General features: G+C 41.9%; 1 protein-coding gene across 1 annotated transcript; it reads left to right on the top strand.

The window, feature by feature from the left end:
- The first annotated feature begins 519 nt into the window (after positions 1-519).
- LOC133543291 (chromatin assembly factor 1 subunit A-like) lies at positions 520-25,721 on the top strand. Its single transcript, XM_061887774.1, has 13 exons — positions 520-531; positions 647-891; positions 6,440-6,500; positions 8,184-8,252; positions 9,809-10,026; positions 10,104-10,272; positions 13,388-13,468; positions 15,050-15,151; positions 15,205-15,439; positions 15,507-15,660; positions 19,140-19,464; positions 21,355-21,427; positions 25,163-25,721. The coding sequence occupies exons 1-13, from the start codon at positions 520-522 to the stop codon at positions 25,273-25,275; spliced, it is 1,857 nt and encodes a 618-aa protein (XP_061743758.1). The 3' UTR covers positions 25,276-25,721.
- Positions 25,722-26,435: the final 714 nt, after the last annotated feature.

The raw sequence follows: 26,435 nt of genomic DNA, 5'->3' as shown, positions 1-26,435 counted from the left end.
GTAGCCAGACCAAGATGGCAACCTAGATATTAAACTACCACTCCAGCTGTGGTGAAATTGCCCTCTACATTTGACCCATTTCCTCATTCCATCCCCTGGGAAGTGAGGGGAGCAGTGAGCAGCAGCGGGGACCGCGCTCCGGAATCATTTTGGTGATTTAATCCCCAATTCCAACCCTTGATGTTGAGTGCCAAGCAGGGAGGTAATGGGTCCCTTTTTTATAGCCTTTGGTATGACTCGGCCGAGGTTTGAACTCACAACCTACTGATCTCAGGGCGGACACTCTAACCACAAGTCTACTGAAGCAGGCAAGCAGAATATGACACACTCACGGTCTTTCTAATTGGTCAAACGGTGGAGGGGGGGCATCGAAATGAAAATACGATTTCGGGACTGTAAATCTATTTTTGAAATGAGCATATTTCGGCTGAATTAACCCATTAAATTATTACATAAGGCACCTTTAAGTATAATAAAAACATCCTGATCAATAACTTTATTTGGTGATGCAAAAAGGGAATGTCCATATCTGTGATTACAAATATCTCAAAGTCTGTATTTAGTAAGTAGTCTACGTGGGATTAGAGACTTGACAGGTGTGTAAATAGAAGGAACAGACTGAGTCCTGATCCTTCTGCCCCTGAAGACTCAACAAGAGCAGGAGGCCAGGCTTCGTGTGCGCCAAGAGCGGGAGCGGCAGAAGGAAGAAGCCAAAGCTGCCAAAGACAAGAAGAGGCAAGAGAGCCGCAGGCTGAAAGAAGAGCGCGAGAAGGAAAAGCGCGAGAAGAAGGAGAAAGAAGAGCAGGAGAGACGGGAGAAGAAGGAGAAGGAGGAGTGGGAAAAGGCAGAGAGGGTCAAAGCCAAGGAGGAGCAACGCAAATCCAAGATGGAGTGAGTCACACCTTCAATCTCTCAAGGCATATCGAGTGTCACTTTCACCACATCAAATGTCACCTTCGCCACACCGAATGTCACCTTCGCCACACCAAATGTCACCTCCGCCACACCAAATGTCACCTCCGCCACACCAAATGTCACCTCCGCCACACCAAATGTCACTTTCACCACGCCAAATGTAACCTTCACCACACCAAATGTCAGCTTCACCACACCAAATGTCACCTTCACCACACCAAATGTCACCTTCACCACACCAAATGTCACCTTCATCACACCAAATGTCACCTTCACCACACCAAATGTCACCTTCACCACACCAAATATGACCTTCACCACACCAATTGTCACCTTTGCCACACCGAATGTCACTTTCACCACACTAAATGTCACTTTAACCACACTAAATGTCACCTTCGCCACGTAATGTCACCTTTGCCACACTGAATGTCGCCACACCGAATGTCACCTTCGCCACACCGAATGTCACCTCCGCCACACCAAATATCACCTCCGCCACACCGAATGTCACCTTCGCCACACCGAATGTCACCTTCGCCACACCGAATGTCACCTTCACCACACCAAATATCACCTTCACCACACCAAATATCACCTTCACCACACCAAATGTCACCTTTAGCCACACTGAATGTGACCTTCGCCACACGAATGTCACCATCACCACACCTAATATATCACCTTCACCACACCAAATGTCACCTTTAGCCTTACCGAATGTCACCTTCGCCACACCGAATGTCACCTTCACCACACCAAATATCACCTTCACCACACCAAATATCACCTTTAGCCACACCGAATGTCACCTTTGCCACACCGAATGTCACTTTCACCACACTAAATGTCAATTTAACCACGCTAAATGTCACCTTCGTCACGTAATGTCACCTTTGCCACACTAAATGTCACCTTCGCCACACTAAATGTCACTTTCACCACACTGAACGTCACCGTCGTCACATTGAACGTCACCGTCGCGACACTGAACGTCACCGTCGTGACACTAAATATCACTTTCGCCACACTAAATGTCACCTTCGCCACACTGAATGTCACCTTCGCCACACCAAATGTCACCTTCGCCACACCAAATGTCACCTTCGCCACACTGAATGTCACCTTCGCCACACTGAATGTCACCTTCGCCACACTGAATGTCACCTTCGCCACACTAAATGTCACGTACGCCACACTAAGTGTCACCTTCGCCACACTGAATGTCACCTTCGGCACACTAAATGTCACCTACGCCACACTAAATATCACCTTCGCCAATAAATGTCACCTACGCCACTAAATGTCACCTACGCCACTAAATGTCACCTTCGCCACTAAATGTCACCTACGCCTCTAAATGTCACCTACGCCTCTAAATGTCACCTACGCCACTAAATGTCACCTTTGCCACACTACATGTCACGTTCCCCACACTAAATGTCACGACACCAAATGTCACCTTCGCCACACTGTCACCTTTGCCAAAACTAAATGTCACCTACGCCACACTAAATGTCACTTATAAATATGATTTGATTTGACTTTCGCTACACTAAATGTCACCTCCGCCACACCAAATGTCACCTTCACCACACCAAATGTCACCTTCACCACACCAAATGTCACCTTCGCCACACCAAATGTCACCTACGCCACACCAAATGTCACCTTCACCACACCAAATGTCACCTTCACCACACCAAATGTCACTTTCACCACACCAAATGTCACCTTCACCACACCAAATGTCACTTTCACCACACCAAATGTCACCTTCACCACACCAAATGTCACCTTCACCACACCAAATGTCACCTTCACCACACCAAATGTCACTTTTAGCCTTACCGAATGTCACCTTCACCACACCAAATGTCACCTTCACCACACCAAATGTCACTTTCACCACACCAAATGTCACCTTCACCACACCAAATGTCACCTTCACCACACCAAATGTCACCTTCACCACACCAAATGTCACTTTTAGCCTTACCGAATGTCACCTTCGCCACACCGAATGTCACCTTCACCACACCAAATATCACCTTCACCACACCAAATATCACCTTTAGCCACACCGAATGTCACCTTTGCCACACCGAATGTCACCTTTGCCACACCGAATGTCACTTTAACCACACTAAATGTCACCTTCGCCACGTAATGTCACCTTTGCCACACTGAATGTCGCCACACCGGATGTCACCTTCGCCACACCGAATGTCACCTCCGCCACACCAAATATCACCTCCGCCACACCGAATGTCACCTTCGCCACACCGAATGTCACCTTCGCCACACCGAATGTCACCTTCGCCACACCAAATATCACCATCACCACACCAAATGTCACCTTTAGCCACACTGAATGTGACCTTCGCCACACGAATGTCACCTTCGCCACACCGAATGTCACCATCACCACACCTAATATATCACCTTCACCACACCAAATGTCACCTTTAGCCTTACCGAATGTCACCTTCGCCACACCGAATGTCACCTTCACCACACCAAATATCACCTTCACCACACCAAATATCACCTTTAGCCACACCGAATGTCACCTTTGCCACACCGAATGTCACTTTCACCACACTAAATGTCACTTTAACAACACTAAATGTCACCTTCGCCACGTAATGTCACCTTCGCCACACTAAATGTCACCTTCGCCACATTAAATGTCACTTTCACCACACTGAACGTCACCGTCGTCACATTGAACGTCACCGTCGTCACATTGAACGTCACAGTCGTGACACTAAATGTCACCTTCGCCACACTAAATGTCACCTTCGCCACACTGAATGTCACCTTCGCCACACTGAATGTCATCTTCGCAACACCGAATGTCACCTTCGCCACACCGAATGTCACCTTCACCATTAAATGTCACCTACGCCACTAAATGTCACCTTCGCCACTAATTGTCACTCACGCCACTAAATGTCACCTACGCCACTAAATGTTACCTTCGCCACACTCAATGTCACCACACTAAATGTCACCTTTGCCACACTACATGTCACCTTCCCCACACTAAATGTCACCACATCAAATGTCAACTTCGCCACACCGAATGTCACCTTCGCCACACCGATTATCACCTTCGCCACACTGAATGTCACCTTTGCCAAAACTAAATGTCACCTACGCCACACTAAATGTCACTTATAAATATGATTTGATTCGACTTTCATTACACTAAATGTCCCCTTCACCACACTAAATTTCCCGTTCGCCACACTAAATGTCACCGTCGTGACCCTAAATGTAGCCTTCACCACACTAAATGTCACCTTCGCCACACTAAATGTCACCACACTAAATGTCATCACACCAAATGTCACCTTCGCCACACCGAATGTCACCTTCGCCACACCGAATGTCACCGTCGCCACACCGAATGTCACCTTCGCCACACCGAATGTCACCTTCGCCACACCGAATGTCACCTTCGCCACACCGAATGTCACCTTCGCCACACCGAATGTCACCGTCGCCACACCGAATGTCACCGTCGCCACACCGAATGTCACCGTCGCCACACCGAATGTCACCGTCGCCACACCGAATGTCACCGTCGCCACACCGAATGTCACCTTCGCCACACCGAATGTCACCTTCGCCACACCGAACGTCACCTTCGCCAAAACTAAATGTCACCTATGCCACACTAAATGTCACTTATAAATATAATTTGATTTGACTTTCGCCACCGGAAATGTCACTTTCGCCAAACTAAATGCCCCCTTCGCCACACTAAATGTCACCACACTAAAAGTCACCTTAGCCACACTGAATGTCACCTTAGCCACACTGAATGTCACCTTAGCCACACTGAATGTCACCTTCGCCACACTAAATGTCACCTACGCCATTAAATGTCACCTATGCCATTAAATGTCACCTACGCCATTAAATGTCACATTCGCCACTAAATGTCACCTTCGCCACTAAATGTCACCTTCGCCACTAAATGTCACCTTCGCCACTAAATGTCACATTCGCCACTAAATGTCACCTACGCCATTAAATGTCACATTCGCCACTAAATGTCACCTTCGCCACTAAATGTCACCTTCGCCACTAAATGTCACCTTCGCCACTAAATGTCACCTACGCCACTAAATATTACCTTCGCCACACTCAATGTCACCACACTAAATGTCACCTTTGCCACACTACATGTCACCTTCCCCACACTAAATGTCACCACACCAAATGTCACCTTCGCCACACCGAATGTCACCTTCGCCACACCGATTGTCACCTTCGCCACACTGAATGTCACCTTTGCCAAAACTAAATGTCACCTACGCCACACTAAATGTCACTTATAAATATGATTTGATTTGACTTTCGCTACACTAAATGTCCCCTTCGCCACACTAAATGTCCCGTTCCCCACACTAAAAGTCACCTTCGCCACTAAATATCACCACACTAAATGTCATCACACCAAATGTCACCTTCGCCACACCGAATGTCACCTTCGCCACACCGAATGTCACCTTCGCCACACCGAACGTCACCCTCGCCAAAACTATATGTCACCTTCGCCACACTAAATGTCACTTATAAATATAATTTGATTTGACTTTCGCCACCCGAAATGTCACTTTCGCCAAACTAAATGCCCCCTTCGCCTCACTAAATGTCACCTTAGCCACACTGAATATCACCTTAGCCACACTGAATGTCACCTTAGCCACACTGAATGTCACCTTAGCCACACTGAATGTCACCTTCGGCACACTAAATGTCACCTACGCCACACTAAATGTCACCTTCGCCATTAAATGTCACCTACGCAAATAAATGTCACCTTCGCCACTAAATGTCACCTACGCCACTAAATGTCACCTACGCCACTAAATGTTACCTTCGCCACACTCAATTTCACCACACTAAATGTCACCTTTGCCACACTACATGTCACTTTCCCCACACTAAATGTCACCACACCAAATGTCACCTTTGCCACACCGAATGTCACCTTCGCCACACCGAATGTCACCTTCGCCACACCGAATGTCACCTTTGCCAAAACTAAATGTCACCTACGCCACACTAAATGTCACTTATAAATATGAATTGATTTGACTTTCGCTACACTAAATGTCCCCTTCGCCACACTAAATGTCACCGTCGTGACACTAAATGTAGCCTTCACCACACTAAATGTCACCTTCGCCACACTAAATGTCACCACACTAAATGTCATCACACCAAATGTCACCTTCACCACACCGAATGTCACCTTCGCCACACCGAATGTCACCTTCGCCACACCGAACGTCACCTTCGCCAAAACTAAATGTTACCTATGCCACACTAAATGTCACTTGTAAAAATAATTTGATTTGACTTTCGCCAAACCAAATGCCCCCTTCGCCACACTAAATGTCACCACACTAAAAGTCCCCTTCGCCACACTAAATGTCACCACACTAAATGTCACCTTAGCCACACTGAATGTCACCTTAGCCAAACTAAATGTCACCTTTCCCAGGGCCAAGCTGGAGGAAAAGCGAAAGAAAGAGGAAGAGAAGCGCATGAAAGAAGCGAAAGAGGTGAGTTCATGACTGCACATTAGTTCCTTGTGAATGCTGGATTTACTTGTGAATGTTGGATTCACAATGTCTTCCTAAAAAAAGTCACCTGATCATAGCAATTGCACCATTTTTAGTTTATTCTGATTGCACCTTCAGACTCCAACGTACACCTGCTTTCAACATTACGCTCGTTAAATAATCACAATTATCACGTTAACACAAGCAGATGAGGCGTGTTGTGTGTGTGTATGATTTTGTACCTTGATGTTACATCCACGATGTTCACAACAACACAAGAGATGAGATTTGTTGTGTGTGTATGATTGTTTGTACATTGATGTTACATCCATGATGTCGTTCACAACAACACAACAGATGACAAGTGTTGTGTGTGTATGAGTGTTTGTACATTGATGTTACAGTAATGATGTTGTTCACAACAACACAACAGATGACATGTGTTGTGTGTGTATGATTGTTTGTACATAGATGTTACGTTCACACCAACACAACAGATGACATGTCGTGTGTGTGTATGATTTTTTGTACATTAATGTTACATCCATGATTTCGTTCACAACAACACAACAGATGACTTGTGTCATGTGCGTATTATTGTTTGTACATTGATGTTACATCCGTCGTCGTTCAACGGCACCACAGATGACGTGTGTTGTGTGTATGATTGTTTGTACATTGATGTTACATCAATGTCAATCACAACAGATGAGATGTGTTGTGTGTATGATAGTTTGTACGTTGATGTTACATTCATGATGTCATTCACAACAACACAACACATGGGATGTGTTGTGTGTGTGTGTAGGATTGTTTGTGCATTGATGTAGCATCCATGATTTTGTTCACAACAACACAAAAGATAAGATGTGTTGTGTGTGTATGATTGTTTGTACACTGATGGTACACCCATGATGTCGTTCACAACAACACAAACAACATTTTTTTATCGATTGGTACCTGCTGATGACTATTTGGGATATTCCGAAAATGTGCGTGCGTCCGCCATTGTAGTCTGCGCCTTAGTCAATAAGGTTCTCCTTTTTCTCTATGCTCTTGTTATGGGGCATTCATCCTCCGCTGTTGCCGTTTCTAATAAAAAGCAGCGTACACTTCTAACGTATATCTGTCAGTAGACTCGCTATGGAAGTACTAAAAACTAGCGATACAACAAAGATGACGGGGCGAAGACGCTGTCGAAGTGGAGGCATGTAAATAAGAGAGCCCACAAAACGCCGCATCCCAAAGAGACGGTCAGAAAGCATCCTGAAGATGTTCTGTAAAACATCATCTATGCAACATTTTGACCAAAGAACTACCTTGACATGTTATGTAGACCACAAGGAAGTGTTTAAATGTAGAAAACTAAAATTATAATATGGCTCCTTCGATGATGCGCTTTAATCCGGGCGCCCTATTGTCTGAAAAATATGCTAAGTTAAAACAAGCAATTGAAAAGTGGGTCGTTGTGTGGATGAGCATCAGGTCATGTTTCCGAGCATTTCCGCGTGTACTTCTGTCTCTGTCCTGCAGACTACTTTTTGTTTTTATTTTCCTGAGGGAACTCTCCTGAAGGAATCAGTAAAGTACTATCTATCTATCTACACCTGATGAAGCAATAATATTAGTAACATCTACACACACCACGCTGTAACCTCTATTCATGTGGCCTTTGTCTCCTAGCGGATCAAAGCTGAAAAAGCGGAGATCACCAGATTTTTGCAGAAATCTAAAATCCAGCAAGCTCCAAAGGTGAGTTGAGCTCAGTCTCTGCACACTCATTTCTCTCTTTGAATCCAACTTCAGACTCTGTAACACTCAGGTGTGTCTATAAGAATAAACATGACATTATTCTTAGAAGACTTACTAATTGGACTTGTGTGTCGGACTCTGTAACACTCTGGTGTGTGTATGACTAAACATGACATCTTTCTGAGAAAACCTACAATTTGGACTTGTGTGTCTATAAGGATAATCATGACATTCTTAGAAGACCTACTAATTGGACTTGTGTGTCAGACTCTGTAACACTTAGGTGTGTCTATAAGAACAATTATGACATAATTCTTAGAAGACCTACAAATTGGACTTGTGTATCAGATTATGTAACGCTCAGGTGTGTCTATAAGAATAATTATGACATCATTCTTAGAAGACCTACTAATTGGACTTGTGTATCAGATTATGTAACACTCAGGTGTGTCAATAAGAATAAAGATTACATCAATCTTAGAAGACCTACTAATTGGACTTGTGTGTCAGACTCTGTAACACTCAGGTGTGTCTGTAAAAAAAATGATGACATTCTTAGAAAACCTACTAATTAGACCTGTGTGTCAGACTCTGTAACACTCAGGTGTGTCTATAAGAATAAACATGACATCATTCTTCGAATACCTACTAATCGGACTTGTGTGTCGGACTCTGTAACACTTAGGTGTTTCTAAGAATAATTATAACATAATTCTTAGAAGACCTACAAATTGGACTTGTGTGTCAGATTATGTAACACTCAGGTGTGTCTGTAAGAATTAAAATGACATCATTCTTAGAATACCTACTAATTGGACTTGTGTGTCAGACTCTGTGACACTTAGGTGTGTCTATAAGAACAATTTTGACATAATTCTTAGAAGACCTACAAATTCGACTTGTGTATCAGATTATGTAACACACAGGTGTGTCAATAAGAATAACGATGACATCATTCTTCGAATACCTACTAATTGGACTTGTGTGTCAGACTCTGTAACACTCAGGTGTGTCTATAAGAATAAACATGACATCATTCTTTGAATACCTACTAATTGGACTTGTGTGTCAGACTGTAACACTCAGGTGTGTCTGTAAGAAAAATGATGACATCATTCTTAGAAGACCTACTAATTAGACCTGTGTGTCAGACTCTGTAACACTCAGGTGTGTCTATAAGAATAAACATGACATCATTCTTCGAATACCTACTAATTGGACTTGTGTGTCAGATTATGTAACACTCAGGTGTGTCTGTAAGAATAATTATGACATCATTCTTAGAAGACCTACAAATTGGACTTGTGTGTCAGATTATGTAACACTCAGGTGTGTCTGTAAGAATAATTATGACATCATTCTTAGAAGACCTACTAATTGGACTTGTGTGTCAGACTCTGTAACACTCAGGTGTGTCTGTAAGAATAATTATGACATCATTCTTAGAAAACCTACTAATTGGACTTGTGTGTCAGACTCTGTAACACTCAGGTGCGTCTATAAGAATTAATGTGACATCATTCTTAGAGTACCTACTAATTGGACTTGTGTGTCAGACTCTGGCCGCTGCCTGTGGGAAATTTGCTCCCTTCGAGATCAAAGAAAACATGTACATGGCGCCGCTGTGCCGGGTTGAGTGCGAGGAGTCAGCCCTGGAGGAGCTGGACCGCTACTTGTCGCACCCCACTGACAGCCCCCGCTCACTGAGGGACTGGATCAACCAGAAGCCTCGCCGGTCAGGTCCTACCAGAGCCAGATTTCCCAACCCTGTTGGGTGAGACAAACTACTGCTTCTGGTTAAAGCGGAAAGTGTATCAGCATTATTATTAACATCCATGCTTTCTTTTTCAGGGACTGCATAGCCGTAGATGGGCCCAAAGGAGACGACGTGCCTGACCGTCAACAATATGGACCCATGAAGCTGCTGCTGTTTCATCAGAACCACCGACCAGCTTACTGGGGCACTTGGAGGAAAAAGAGTTGTCACATCACAGCGCGCTGCCCCTTCAGGCAGGACAAGGTAGGGCTGGGCGATATGGCTGAAAACATTTTTTTTATGGATCAATATCTAGAATTATTGATATTTTATAACCTATGGAAAAATAGGAGAAACAAATATGAATATTTTCATTTCTTAAGTGTCAACATAACCATGGAAAACAATAAATGTAAAGAAAACACATTAAAGTGTTTTTAATGTAGATCCAAATCATCAAGGTCCCCTTCAATTAATGACAGCCTTGCTCAAAATGATCACCTCGACTCAAAAGAGCCTGGAAATAATCCACAACAGCAAAGAAATTGCTGTTAAACATCAGAATAGAAATAATTGGACAAGAAAATGGGCTGTAACACGGATGGTCAGTGTGAACGCACGTCAGAGATGGGGGAGTCGAACCCAAGTCCATCATGGAAGGAACGATCTAGTGCAGCGAATAGTAAGCTTTTTGACCTCAGAGCCCAGCGTTTGCTGCTCAAAGATGGTCGAGAATGTTCAAATATATTTAGGATAGGACTTTATTGTCATTGCACAAGTACAACAAAACTATGTTTTCAGCACAAACCCGTTCAAGATTAGACAAACAAACAGTGTACAGGATTACAGAACAGGAACGCTGATGGGTTGCCATAAGGCGCCCCGTAAAAGATGGGTAAGAAGATGAGTAAAAAAATACAATCTAGACTGGGCTCCTAAGGGGGCCTGGTCTTGAGTGGGGAAAAAACCTCCATGCCATCCATCCATCCATTTTCTACCGCTTATTCCCTTTCGGGGACGCAGGGGGCGCTGGCGCCCATCTCAGCTACAATCGGGCGGAAGGCGGGGTACACCCTGGACAAGTCGCCCCCTCATCGCAGGGCCAACACAGATAGACAGACAACATTCACACTCACATTCACACACTAGGGCCAATTTAGTGTTGCCAATCAACCTATGCCATGTACACATAAACATGTTACATATGATCACAAAACTCGCAACAGAGGGAGGGGGAGTTGGGGCCCTGGAGGTCGACTGCTGCTATAAAGCGCTGCCAACAGTCCATCACCCCGAATCAAGCGGTGGTGAAGGCTCGGGGAGGCTGAGTGTGTGTGTGTGTGTGTGTGTGTGTGTGTGTGTGTGTGTGTGTGTGTGTGTGTGTGTGTGTATGCCCATTGTCTTGGGTGTGTAGATGTAGTGTCCATAGGCCTGGGGCCGTTCTGCATCCAAGCAAAAGTTCGACTCCAGGTGTCGTTGAGGAGAGAGGGAGGGAGGTCAAAAACGTCCATCATTTAGGAGTTCTCGGGGGATGTTTTCAGAACAACCTGCTCCTGTTGTTGCAGCGTCATCATTTCCATGTCTGATGTTTAGATTTGGGGGGACAGCGCAAAGAAAGAGGCTTCAAAAAAGTGTAGACAAGACAAAACAAAGAGAGTAAGCAGGGGGAAAAAGGGAGCGAAAAAAATGCGACCGCCCTCACCAGAGGCAAGACAGAAAGATGTTTCTGCCTACAATGATATGAAGTCAGTGACTAGAACAATAATACTAAGTCAGTTGGTAGACTGGGGCAGTGGAGCTAGATCTGGACAGATACTGGTTAGGTCAATTAACCGTACCATACATTAGAGATGAGGCATGACGGCCTTCAAGTTTGAAAGAGCTGCTCTATACTAGTCTGCTTGTTGACCACGTGGTTGGAAGCTGTATTTGGGACAAATGTCAGGTTCTACCTTCAGCTGCTGATATATGAGCTCCTGCGGCCCACGAGTGCACAACTACACGTTTATTTCAGGTCAGGGATGTCCACTAGGACCAGAACTTGAAGCCTACTTCAGGAAGAAGAGTCCTTTTTTGCAGAGGTTCTCCGTGTGATCCAGTTGGCTCCCAGTTTAACACTTGTCCTCGGTGCTTCAAAAACCCTGGTCTAGTGGGAGTACAGTAGACCACCTACTCATCTAGGTCATTGTGAGACCCGTACAAAATAAAAAAATTTAAGGGCCTAAATATTTAAAAAATATTGAATATTTTTAAATAAATATTGGCAGCCAGGCACAAATTCTGTATTGGAACACACACACACACACACACACACACACACACCTTCTCGAGTACCCCGAAAAATTCCTACCTCTAGTATTATAATAAAAGTCGTAGTTTTACTCAACACAGGTCAAAATTTTACAAGAAATATTGAACAATGTTATGATAAAAGTTGGAATTTTACTCAATAAAAGTCGCAATTTTGCAAGAAAAGCTTAAGTGTTGTAAATTTTATGGAAAAGTCGTAATTTTACCCGACAAAAGTCACAATTTTATAAGAAAACTTAACATTTTGGCAATATTATAATAATAATTGTAATTTTACTTGGCAAAATTATGACAAAAGTGATCATTTTACTCAAAAAATTTCACTATTTTACAAGAGCAGCAAAACAATTGGCAATATCGTGATAAAAGTCAGAATTTCAGGTGACAAATATCACTATTTTGCATTAAAAAGTAATAACTTTACATGAAAAAGTAATTTCAGGTGACAAATATCACTATTTTGCATTAAAAAGTTATAATTTTACGAGAAAATATTGCAATATTACAGAAAAAAAGAATATGAGAAATTGTTCCTAATTTTATCAGACAAAATTCGACACATTGTGAGAAAAAGTCTGCTTGTAGTTAATTTAAATGTTTTATTTATTTTTTGTTTGTAATTTTTTTTTAATCTTCATTGTTTACTTTGTTTTTTACAGTATGTCCTTATTTACATAGTTTTTTTTTTTAATACATTTTGGCCAAAAGGGGGCACATTTCAATTTTATACGTTGACCAGAGGGAGAGCACTTTTAAAACTTTTTTAAAATCCCTCCTTTTTGGGACCACCCTAATTAGATAGATGGGTGCAAATGAGACATTCTCTATCAGATGCAACGGTTTTCCGTATTGGGACCATGATTTCGGTCCTAACTTATTCACACCCCCTCATATGGAAGGTACATTTCCTTGTTGATGTCTCAAGAAGGGTAGAAATACAAGAACACACACACAAATAAAATGATACATTTTCATTCTGTAATTACAAAAGATCAATTTGAAATGTGTTAATTCCACTTTTATTGAGTTTTCAATGGCTTTTGTGACAAAAAGCATTTTTGACTGTCAGGACCTGTTGGACTATGAGGTGGACAGCGATGAAGAATGGGAGGAAGAGGAGCCTGGAGAGTCCCTGTCACACAGTGAAGGGGTGAGTTCATTGATCAGGATGTGGAGATCAATACACTTAAATCAGGGTTCTCAGACACGCGGCCTGCGAGACGTTATTTTGCAGTCCCCACCTTAATATGAAAGTTTAATGTTAGTGCGGCCCGCAAGTTTTGTATGAATGGCGCTTGACGGCGTTTTGTGCGAAGCTGAAGGAAACCACCAATCACGGTGTGGTATGTGGCTCTCGAGGGCCGAACATTGACGTCACTTGCGTGATGCAAGCAGAGAAACGTTTTGCCGCTTTTCCATGAGACCCGCACGCGCTCTTCCTCCCTCCCTCGCTCGCCCGCCTACGCTCTCTTTCTCTCTCTCTCTATTTCTCTCTCTCTCTGTCTTTCTCTCGCTTGCTCCCTCCCCTGTTTTCTTATTGATGCTTTTATTTTTTAATTTTTTTGTCTATATTGTGTCGTTATAATTATATGCTTTTACTTGTAATTGTATTGAGTTGTGGACCCCAGGAAGACTAGTGGGTTGTTGTGGCAACCCACTAATGGGGATCCATAATAAAAATCTAATCAAATCAAATCACCCGGCGCCGCTGTAAACAGTCCAGTCTGGGGAGACGAGCAGCCCGGTAGCTTCCGAAGCACTCCACCCAAAGACCGGGCGACAATACAAAACTGTGGTGCACTGGACCCTAGCGCTGATTCTCCAACAGAGTCGCTGGGCGAATAGGACGTGTAACACCTTAGTCGTGATGTTAGCTCGTTTGGGGCTAATTGTGCTATCGTAACTAAACTCCACGGCGAGCTCCCCCAACCCCCATCCCGTTGGGTCCAAACAGAGACAATTTTTGTTATTTGGGTCCAAAATGACTCTTTCAACGTTCTGGGTTGCCTACACCAGCGTTAGTGGAAAAGCGGCAAATGAGTGAAAGCGGCAGAAACGTCGCCATGGAAACGAGGGCTTTCTCACGTGCCTGTCTGCAGTCACACCGCGACACCTGTCCGTCAGTAATAACAGTCCCCGATAACCTGGACCGATTCAAAGCGTTATTTTTTTTAAATTATTATTATTGTTTAATTTGCATTGCCTCACGATGAACACTACATGTATTTTTATATGCCGCCGGATAACGCTCCGGGAGGCGTCACTTTTTTGCGCTCACTATTCCGGTACTTTCCACCGACCGCCGTATAGCTGTAGGGAGGAAAAGCGGAATGACAGATATTGCGGAAATAACATTGTTCTTTGTGCGCCGGCTAAATACAAATATATTCCACAACCCCAAACATGTCTTTTTCAAAGCCTGCAGTGAAAAGAAAGGTTAGTTATGAACAAGGACAATTCCAGGAAATGTAGGAGATGCAATATTTCTTTGTTGAGCACAGGGGCACCCCGACGTGTCTTATTTGCAAAGAGAAAGTTGCGGTGCACAATTCTCATTTTGTTCATTTATATTTTGATTTTATTTTGTGTTGAAAATAAAAATAAAGACATTTAAAAATAGATTTTTTAAGAAATCCTTTCTTGCGGCCCAGCCTCACCCAGACTCTGCATCAAGGGGCCCCCAGGTAAATTGAGTTTGAGACTCCTGACTTAAAGGTATGACCTCTTTCAGGAGGACGAGGAGGAAGGAGGTGAGGAGGATGAGGACGAGGACGACGGCTTCTTGGTTCCTCACGGCTACCTCTCAGACGGCGAAGGGGCGCTGGAGGAAGAGGTATGGTAGTATCTGCTGCTTTCTTCCTCTCGTCCTAACTTTCTGCTCCGCAGGAGGGCGGCGACCTGGAAAAGCAGAAACTGCAACAGAAAGTGAAAGCGAGGGAGTGGGATGAGCTGATGTCCGCCAAGAACAAGATGAGGGTGTTGCAGCCCGTCGTGAGGGGCTGCGTCTGGGAAGGCGGAGACTCGCCCTTCTCTGATATCCTCCAGTCCTACGCCGTCTGCCTCATCCAACCTTTAGTCAAGGCGGACGCCAGCCCCAGCTCAGAGGATCAAAGGCAGAAATGTATGAATTCTTTGGTTCTACATCATTCTAACGTGCAAGAGAAGTGAATGTGTCAACTTGTGTTCAGTGCTCGGTCAGCTGCTGCCGCTGCTACACGGAAACCCGAACAGCAGTAAAGTCATCATCGACGAGTTTCAAGAGTTTTTTCGCCAGCAGACTTCGTCCTCCATGTTGTCCACAGAACTGTCCAGTCCAGAGAACTCCGCGGAAGTTCCCACTCGGTAAAACCAAGTCTTTAATGATACTCTGTTAAATGTCCGAGGACTGCACAATATTGGGAAAATCGACACATTCACCATGTGAGACCATAATACTTGATATTTGCATTAAGGAAATGCTACAATATGTGTAATGTTTTGTAAGCGTTTGAAATGTTGTAACGTTTTCCTGTTGTGGGATCGATGATCAATAATCACTTAAGGTGACAGAGGGGTTATTCCGTCTGCCTCACAATACGAAGGTCCTGTGTTTGATCCTGTGTGGGGTTTGCATGTTCTCCCCGTGACTGCGTGGGTTCCCTACGGGCACTTCCTCCCAAAAAAAACATGCACCTGGGGATAGGTTGATTGGCAACACTAAATGATCCCTAGTGTGTGAATGTGAGTGTGAATGTTGACTGTCTGTGTTGGCCGCCTTCCGCTCGATTATAGCTGAGGTAGGCTCCAGCATCCCCCGCGACCTCGTAAGGGATAAGCGGTAGAAAATGGATGACTAAAACATATTGTTCCACAGTGTTCTTTCCATCCGCACACCCAGCGTCTCTCTCCCTGCCGTACCTGGTGCTCATCCAATCACCAGTCAGTGATAGTTAATGTTGATCTTTTTGATTGAAGCCCAAATATTCCCACAACCGGACTTGGCTTTGCGATCATCTTTTTGGTGCGACCCCTTAACCCCTTTTAAGGGGACGGGCAACATGTGCACTCACATAGTTAGGGGGAAAAAAATCATGGTTTTAGTCAAGTTTCACTGAGATCAATGAGGTTAAGATTGTTGTCTCTAATGACTTCATTAACTATAAAGGTTTTGGGAGACAATGATCTGATGTTTAAAAAGTCCATCTTAAAGGTAGTGGGCTGTTTTGAGGATTTTTTCTTAATGGAATCTGTATATCACTGTAATATCACTGATATTAATAACATTACGTTTATTTTGTGTAGTGCACCTTAAATCCTTTCGATCACATTTAGGAACTGATATGATGGGGATCTAGAGAACATACAATCTGGGTTGTGTAGATTGTGTGTCAACAGTCTGGGTTGTGTAGAACGTGTTTCAACACAGTCCGGTTTGTGTAGAACGTCTGTCAACACACAGTCCGGTTTGTGTAGAAAGTGTGTCAAAACACAGTCTGGGTTGTGTACAATGCGTGTTATTGCAAAGTCTGCGTTGTGTACAATGCGTGTTATTGCACAGTCTGCGTTGTGTAGAATGTTTTTTAACACGGGATTGGATTTTCAGAATTTGCAGTCTGGATCCACAAGACATAGTATAGGTGTTAATTGTTGGCGATAATGTTTGTAGCTGGAAATAATACTTGTTGCTGGCGATAATGTTTGTTGCTGAAGATAATGTATGACAATAATGTTTGTTGCTGAAGATAATATTTGTTGCTGGTGATAATGTTTGACCATAATGTTTGTTACTAAAGATAATGTTTGTTGCTATCAATAATGCTTGACGATAATGTTTGTTGCTGGTTGTTGCTGTTGATAATGCTTGACGATAATGTTTGTTGCTGGTGAAAATGTTTGTTGTTGAGGATAATGTTTGATTATAATGTTTGTTACTAAAGATAATGTTTGTTGCTATCGATAATGCTTGTTGCTGTTGATAATGCTTGAAAATGTTTTTTGCTGTCAATAATGCTTGACGATAATGTTTGTTGCTGAGGATAATGTTTATTGCTTGACGATAATGTTTGTGGCTGGCAATAATGTTTGTTGCTGGCGATAATGTTTGTTGCTGATAATAATACTTGACAATGTTTTTGCTGTCAACAATGTTTAACGATAATGTTTGTTGCTGACGATAATGTATGACAATAAAGTTTGTTGCTGAAGATAATATTTGTTCCTGGCGATAATGTTTGACCATAATGTTTGTTGCTATCAATAATGCTTGACGATAATGTTTGTTGCTGGTTGTTGCTGTTGATAATGCTTGAAAATTTTGTTTTTGCTGTCGATAATGCTTGACGATAATGTTTCTTGCTGGCGATAATGTTTGTTGCTGGTGATAATGTTTGTTGTTGAGGATAATGTTTGACTATGTTTGTTACTAAAGACAATGTTTGTTGCTATCGATAATGCTTGATGATAATGTTTGTTGCTATCGATAATGCTTGTTGCTATTGATAATGCTCGAAAATGTTTTTTGCTGTCAATAATGCTTGACAGCATTATTGACAGCAGTTTGTTGCTGAGGATAATGTTTATTGCTTGACTATAATGTTTGTGGCTGGCGATAATGTTTGTTGCTGGCGATAATGTTTGTTGCTGATGATAATGCTTGACAATGGTTTTGCTGTCAACAATGTTTAACGATAATGTTTGTTGCTGACGATAATGCCTGACAATGTTTTTGCTGTCAACATTGCCTGACGATAATGTTTGTTGCTGCAATAATGTTTGATGATAATTTTTGTTGCTGATGATTTTTGCTGCTGGCGATAATGCTTGACAATAACGTTTGTTGCTGGCGACAATGTTTGTTGCTGGCGACAATGTTTGTTGCTGGCGACAATGTTTGTTGCTGGCGATAATGTTTGTTGCTGGCGACAATGTTTATTGCTGGCAATAATGTTTGTTCCTGGCGATAATGTTTGTTGCTGACAATACTGTTTGTTGCTGACGTTGATGTTTGCTGCTGGCGATAATGCTTGACAATGTTTTTGCTGTCAACAATGCCTGACGATAATGTTTGTTGCTGCAATAATGTTTGATGATAATGTTTGTTGCTGGCGGTAATGCTTGAATAATGTTTGTTGCTGACGACAATGTTTGACGATACTGTTTGTTGCTGAAGTTAATGCTTGACGATAATGTTTGTTGCTGAAGATAATATTTGTTGCTGGCGATAATGCTTGACGATAATGTTTGCTGCTGGCGATAATGTTTGACGATACTGTTTGTTGCTGGAGATAATGCTTGACGATAATGTTTGATGCTGAAGATATTTGTTGCTGGCGATAATGTTTGACGATAATGTTTGTTGCTGGCGATAATGTTTGACGATACTGTTGCTGAAGATATTTGTTGCTGGAGATAATGCTTGACGATACTGTTTGTTGCTGAAGATAATGTTTGTTGATGAAGATATTTGTTGCTGGCGATAATGATGGACGATAATGTTTGTTGCTGAAGATAATGTTTGTTGATGAAGATAATATTTGTTGTTAGCGATAACGCTTGACGATATTGTTTGTTGCTGAAGATATTTGGTGCTGAAGATAATGCGTGATGATAATGTTTGTTGCTGAAGATAATGATTGTTGATGAAGATAATATTTGTTGCTGGCGATAATGATGGACGATAATGTTTGTTGCCGAAGATAATGTTTGTTGATGAAGATATTTGTTGTTAGCGATAATGCTTGACGATATTGTTTGTTGCTGAAGATAATGCGTGATGAAAATGTTTGTTGCTGAAGATAATGTTTGTTGATGTTGATAAGGTGTGCGAATGTTGTGTGTTGCAGGATCCAGGTGAAGCGTCTGATCAAGAACAACGCGGTGTACGAGAAGCGCTCCACCTACAGACGCTGCTGCTGGTACGTGCACGCTGACGTGCTGACACACTACTCCCTGGACACTCTGCCTGTGCCGTGCCACTGGTCCTACCTCACCTGCCGCGCTCGAGACGAGTCCTCTCGGGAAGAGAACCAGGTGGCCACCGGCTCCCGGGGGAACTCCCCCAGCACGCCCCAGACCTCCTCCGCCTCCTGGGCCGCCTCCAACAAGAGGAAGAGCGCCGGCAGCATGTCCATCACCAAATTCATGAAGCGCTGCGGCGAGCATGAACGGGTAACGCCACATTTGACGTCTAGCGTGATGACACATTTGACCTCTAACATGACGCCACATTTGACCTCTAGCGTAATGACACATTTGACCTCTAGCGTGATGACACATTTAACCCCTAACATGACGCCACATTTGACCTCTAGCGTGATGACACATTTAACCCCTAACATGACGCCACATTTGACCTCTAGCATGATGACACATTTGACCTCTAGCGTGACGCCACATTTAAACTCTAGCCTGACTCTAGCGTGACGCCACATTTGACCCCTAGCGTGACGCCACATTTGACCTCTAGCATGACGCCACATTTGACCTCTAGCATGATGACACATTTGACCTCTAGCATGACGCCACATTTGACCCCTAGAGTGAATGAGAATTGCCACATTTGACATCTAGCATGATGCCACATTTGACCTCTAGCATCACGCCACATTTGACCTCTAGAATGAATGAGTAATGCCATATTTGACCTCTAGCATGACGCCACATTTGACCTGTAGAATGAACAAGTAATGCCACATTTGACCTCGAGCATGATGCCACACTTGACCTCGAGCATGACGCCACATTTGACCTTGGGCATGAACGAGTAATACCACATTTGACCTCTAGCTGATGCCACATTTGACCTCTAGCATGAACGAGTAACGCCACATTTGACCTTTAGCATGATGCCACTTTTGACCTCCAGCATGATGCCACATTTGACTTCTAGCATGATGCCACATTTGACCTGTAGAATGAACAAGTAATGCCACATTTGACCTCTAGCATGATGCCACATTTGACCTCGAACATGATGCCACATTTGACCTCGAGCATGGTGCCACATTTGACCTCTAGCATGACGCCACATTTGACCTCGAGCATGACGCCACATTTGACCTTGAGAATGAACGAGTAACACCACATTTGACCTCTAGCTGATGCCACATTTGACCTCGAGCATGAACAAGTAACGCCACATTTGACCTTTAGCATGATGCCACTTTTGACCTCCAGCATGATGCCACATTTGACCTCGAGCATGACGCCACATTTGACCTCGAGCATGACGCCACATTTGACCTTGAGAATGAACGAGTAACACCACATTTGACCTCTAGCTGATGCCACATTTGACCTCGAGCATGAACAAGTAACGCCACATTTGACCTTTAGCATGATGCCACTTTTGACCTCCAGCATGATGCCACATTTGACCTCTAGCATGAATGGGTTACACCACATTCGACCTCTAGCATGAACGGGTAACGCCACATTTGACTTCTAGCATAAACAGGTTACACCACATTTGACCTTGAGCATGAACGTGTAACTCCACATTTGACCTCTAGCAGGACGCCATATTTGACCTCGAGCATGAATGCCACACTTGACTTCTAGCATGAATGGGTAACGCCACATTTGACCTCTAGCATGAATGGGTAATGCCACATTTGACCTCTAGCATGAACGGGTAACGCCACATTTGACCTCTAGCATAAACAGGTAACACCGCATTTGACCTTGAGTATGAACGTGTAACGCCACATTTGACCTCTAGCATGACGCCACATCTGACCTCGAGCATGAATGCCACACTCGACCTCTAGCATGAATGGGTAACGCCACATTTGACCTCTAGCATGAACAGGTAACACCACATTTGGCCTTGAGCATGAACAGGTAACACCAGATTTGACCTTGAGCATGAGCAGGTAACATCACATTTGACCTCTAGCATGACCGGGTAACGCTACATTTGACCTCTAGCATGACGCCACATTTGACCTCCAGCATGAACAGTTGACACCACATTTGACCTCTAGCACGAAGGGGCAACGCCACATTTGACCTCTGCGTCTATGGCCGTCACCTGCTGACGTGCTCCTCCCCCTTCAGGCGGAGGAGGCTGACGGTTTCCAAGCTGACACAGAAGATGACGACGACTGCATCATCGTCTCCACGCAGAGCGGTGAGTTGGTCAATCATATTAAAAGATGAATGAATGAGTCATATTCAGTGATGACTGGATGAAAGTGATAGTCAGTGATGACTGGATGAATGGTGAATCTGGATGATGCTAAAGCTTTTGATCGATTTTGGTTGAGATTTATGACAACTGCCTGAAGAAAACATTCACATTTGCAGTCATTGATGATATGATACATGCAATGATATATATGATGATATATATGATGGTATTTACGACAATATACTGTATACATTGATATATAGGATGGTATATACGACGATATATATGATGGTATACACAATTATATATATTATGATATGTATGATGTTATATATGATGGTATATACGATGATATACTGTATACGTTGATATATATGACGGTATAAATGATGATCTATATCATGGTATGTACGATATATATGATGGTATATACGATAATATTTGATGGTATATACGACGATATAAACGACGATCTATATGATGGTGTATACGATAATATTTGATGGTATATACGACGATATAAACGACGATCTATATGATGGTATATACGATGATATATATGATGTATACACGCTAATATATGATGGTATATTTGGTTGAGATTTATGACAACTTCCTGAAGAAAACATTCACATTTGCACAGTCATTGATGGTATGATACATACAATGATATATACGATGATATATATGATGGTATACACGACGATATACTGTATACGTTGATATATAGGATGGTATATACAACGACATATATGATGGTATACACAATGATATATATTATCAATCAATCAATCAATGTTTACTTATATAGCCCTAAATCACTAGTGTCTCAAAGGGCTGCACAAACCACCACGACATCCTCGGTAGGCCCACATAAGGGCAAGGAAAACTCACACCCAGTGGGACGTCGGTGACAATGATGATTATGAGAACCTTAGAGAGGAGGTTAGCAATGGATGTCGAGCGGGTCTAACATGATACTGTGAGAGTTCAATCCACAATGGATCCAACACAGTCGCGAGAGTCCAGTCCAAAGCGGATCCAACACAGCAGCGAGAGTCCTTTTCACAGCGGAGCCAGCAGGAAACCATCACAAGCGGAGGCGGATCAGCAGCGCAGAGATGTCCCCAGCCGATACACAGGCAAGCAGTACATGGCCACCGGATCGGACCGGACCCCCTCCACAAGGGAGAGTGGGACATAGAAGAAAAAGAAAAGAAACGGCAGATCAACTGGTCTAAAAAGGGAGTCTATTTAAAGGCTAGAGTATACAAATGAGTTTTAAGGTGAGACTTAAATGCTTCTACTGAGGTGGCATCTCGAACTTTTACCGGGAGGGCATTCCAGAGTACTGGAGCCCGAACGGAAAAAGCTCTATAGCCCGCAGACTTTTTTTGGGCTTTGGGAATCACTAATAAGCCGAAGTCCTTTGAACGCAGATTTCTTGCCGGGACATATGGTACAATACAATCGGCAAGATAGGATGGAGCTAGACCGTGTAGTATTTTATACGTAAGTAGTAAAACCTTAAAGTCACATCTTAAGTGCACAGGAAGCCAGTGCAGGTGAGCCAGTACAGGCGTAATGTGATCAAACTTTCTTGTTCCTGTCAAAAGTCTAGCAGCCGCATTTTGTACCAACTGTAATCTTTTAATGCTAGACATGGGGAGACCCGAAAATAATACGTTACAGTAGTCGAGGCGAGACGTAACAAACGCATGGATAATGATCTCAGCGTCTTTAGTGGACAGAATGGAGCCAATTTCAGCGATATTACGATATAGCGATACATAATAATAAAATTATTATTATATGTATTATGATATGTATGATTCTATATATGATGGTATATACGATGATATACTTTACGATGATATACTGTATACGTTGCTATATATGACGCTATAAATGATGATCTATATCATGGTATGTACGATATATATGATGGTATGTACGATATATATGATGGTATGTACGATGATATATATGATGGTATATACGACGATATAAACGCCAATCTATATGATAGTATATACGATGATATATATGATGTATACACGATAATATATAATGGTATATACGACGATCTATATGATGGTATATACAACAATATATATATGATGGTATATGCGATGATATATACGACAATATATATGAGGATCTATATGATGGTATATACGATAATCTATTATGGTATATACAACGATCTATATGAGGGCATATAGCAGTGGTTCTCAAATGGGGGTACGCGTACCCCTGGGGGTACTTGAAGGTATGCCAAGGAGTACGTGAGATTTTTTAAAAATATTCTAAAAATAGCAACAATTCAAAAATCTTTTATATTTATTGAATAATACTTCAACACAATGTGAATGTAAGTTCATAAACTGTGAAAAGAAATGCAAACAATGCAATATTCAGTGTTGACAGCTAGATTTTTTGTGGACATGTTCCATAAATATTGATGGTAAAGAAATGTTTAGAATGAAGTTGATGAATCCAGATGGATCTCTATTACAATCCCCAAAGAGGGCACTTTGAGTTGATGATTACTTCTATGTGTGGAAATCTTTATTTATAATTGAATCACTTGTTTATTTTTCAACAAGTTTTTAGTTATTTTTATATCTTTTTCTCCAAATAGTTCAAGAAAGACCACTACAAATGAGCAATATTTTGCACTGTTATACAATTTAATAAATCAGAAATTGATGACCTAGTGCTGTATTTTACTTCATCTGTTTTTTTCAACCAAAAATGCTTTTCTCTGTTTAGAGCAGGGGTAGGGAACCTATGGCTCTAGAGCCAGATGTGGCTCTTTTGATGACTGCATCTGGCTCTCTGATAAATCTTAGCTGCCATTGCTTAACACGATAAGTAATTAATAATTCCACTGGTAATCACATTGTTAAGAATAAAGTTCCAATTATAAAACATTCTCATGCATTTTAATCCAACCATCCGTTTTTTATCACACCTGTCCAAGATGTCGCATTAATGGTAAGAAGTATGATATTTATTATTGGTTAACTTTAGAATAACAATGTTATTAAAAAGGATAAGAGACCTATTATACTTATATGTACTTAAAAACGCATGAATTTAGTTGTATTCAGTGTTAAAAAACTATTATATGGCTCTCACGGAAATACATTTTGAAATATTTGGCTTTCATGGCTCCCGGCAAAAAAGGTTCCCGACCCCTGGATTAGGGGGTACTTGAATTAAAAATATGTCCACAAGGGGTAATCACTGAAAAAAGGTTGAGAACCACTGACATATAAGATGGTATATACAACGATATATATGGGGAGGAGATTTTATTTTTATTTATTTTTTATTGCCATGTAAAAGGGAGTTTTTTAGGTTGGTGCACACATTTTAAGTGTATCTTGTGTTTTTTATGTTGATTTAACAAAAATATATTTTTTTTAAATAAAAATTTCTTTCGCGGCCCGGTACCAATCGAGTGATGGGGACCACTGGTATGTATGATGGTATATACAGGTGTTATTGATTCTGTTCCATATGTGTCAATAAAAGGCTTTTCTGCTCAAAGGAGCAAACATCACACAAAGTGTGTTTACTACTTTATCACTTCAATTGTGTATTCATTAAAAGTCATGTACTGTAATAATGATGATAATAATGATATTGATGATAATTATAATGGCAATAATGATAATAATAATGATGATGAAGATAACTTAGCTGACTCTTCCTCCTTGCCTTCAGGTTCAGTCACAGAGAAGTCGTCCACCGAAGGAGAAGACCTGATGGACGTCACACCCTCCAACATGGCCGCTCTGCCGCTGGCCAGCGCCGCTCCCACTTTGGCCCCAGCCTAAGAACTGTTGGCAGTGTGCTGCTCCCAGGTCACAGGTGTGTTGAAGTCGTGCACATGTTTGTTGAAGACGCGCACAGGTGTGTTGACCACACGCACAGGTGTGTGTGTGGACCACGCGCACAAGTCTGTGCGCAAACTACACGCACAGGTGTGTGTGCGAACTACACGCACAGGTGTGTGTGTGCGAACTACACGCACAGGTGTGTGTGTGCGAACTACACGCACAGGTGTGTGTGTGCGGACCACACGCACAGATGTGTGAACCACACATACACACACACACACCCCTCCTTGTATTTGTGTATATAAGACGCATTCTTTCCCACCCTGGACAAGCTCGTTGTGTACCTGCACAGGTAGAGCCAGTGAACAGATGTTTTATAAGATGTATCGTCTCTGTTGTGGAAGAATACTTGAAGATAAAGTTCATTAAATCGGAAGAAAATGTTTTTTTTCTTTTGTCTGCCAGACAAGAATGAGCATTTCTAATACGAGGTCAGAAACGCTTTGAGTGCACCTTTCAGGTAAAACTTGGCGTGTTTGATCAATAAAAGCAAAACTAAACATTGTGTTACAACTTATAAAGTTTTATAATAACTTATTGATCCCCCAGGGATCAATAAGGTGCTTTCTATTCTATTCTATTTCTATTTACTGTTAATAAAGTTTTTTAATATCTTATTATATTTATGTAGTGTTAAGTTGTATAATAACTTATTATATCTTTGTACTGTTAATAAAGTTTTATAATGTATTACATGTATCTACTGTTAATAAAGTTTTATAATGTATATATTACAATATTAGAGAATTTGTTAGTATTCATTACAAAATTGATTAAGTATTTGTTAGTATTTATTACATTTTTATTATAGTATTTATTACAGTATTAAAGTACTTATTACAGTATTCATTGGAATATTTGTCACAGTATTATATGTACAATAGTATTACAATAGTTTATTTTAGTATGTAATACAATATTTTTGTATTTATTACATATTACAGTATTCATGACAATATGCAGTATAGTATTTATTACATGATTTATGACAATATTTATTAGAATATTTATTTAAATATTTACTATAGTATTTATTACAATATGTTATAGTATTTATTATAGTGTTACCAGTATTACATTTTTTTTTACACATTTAT

Source organism: Nerophis ophidion, linkage group LG26 (assembly GCF_033978795.1).
Source record: "Nerophis ophidion isolate RoL-2023_Sa linkage group LG26, RoL_Noph_v1.0, whole genome shotgun sequence".
NCBI classification, from domain to species: Eukaryota; Metazoa; Chordata; class Actinopteri; order Syngnathiformes; family Syngnathidae; genus Nerophis; species Nerophis ophidion.
This window is presented reverse-complemented; position numbering and strand designations above follow the sequence as displayed.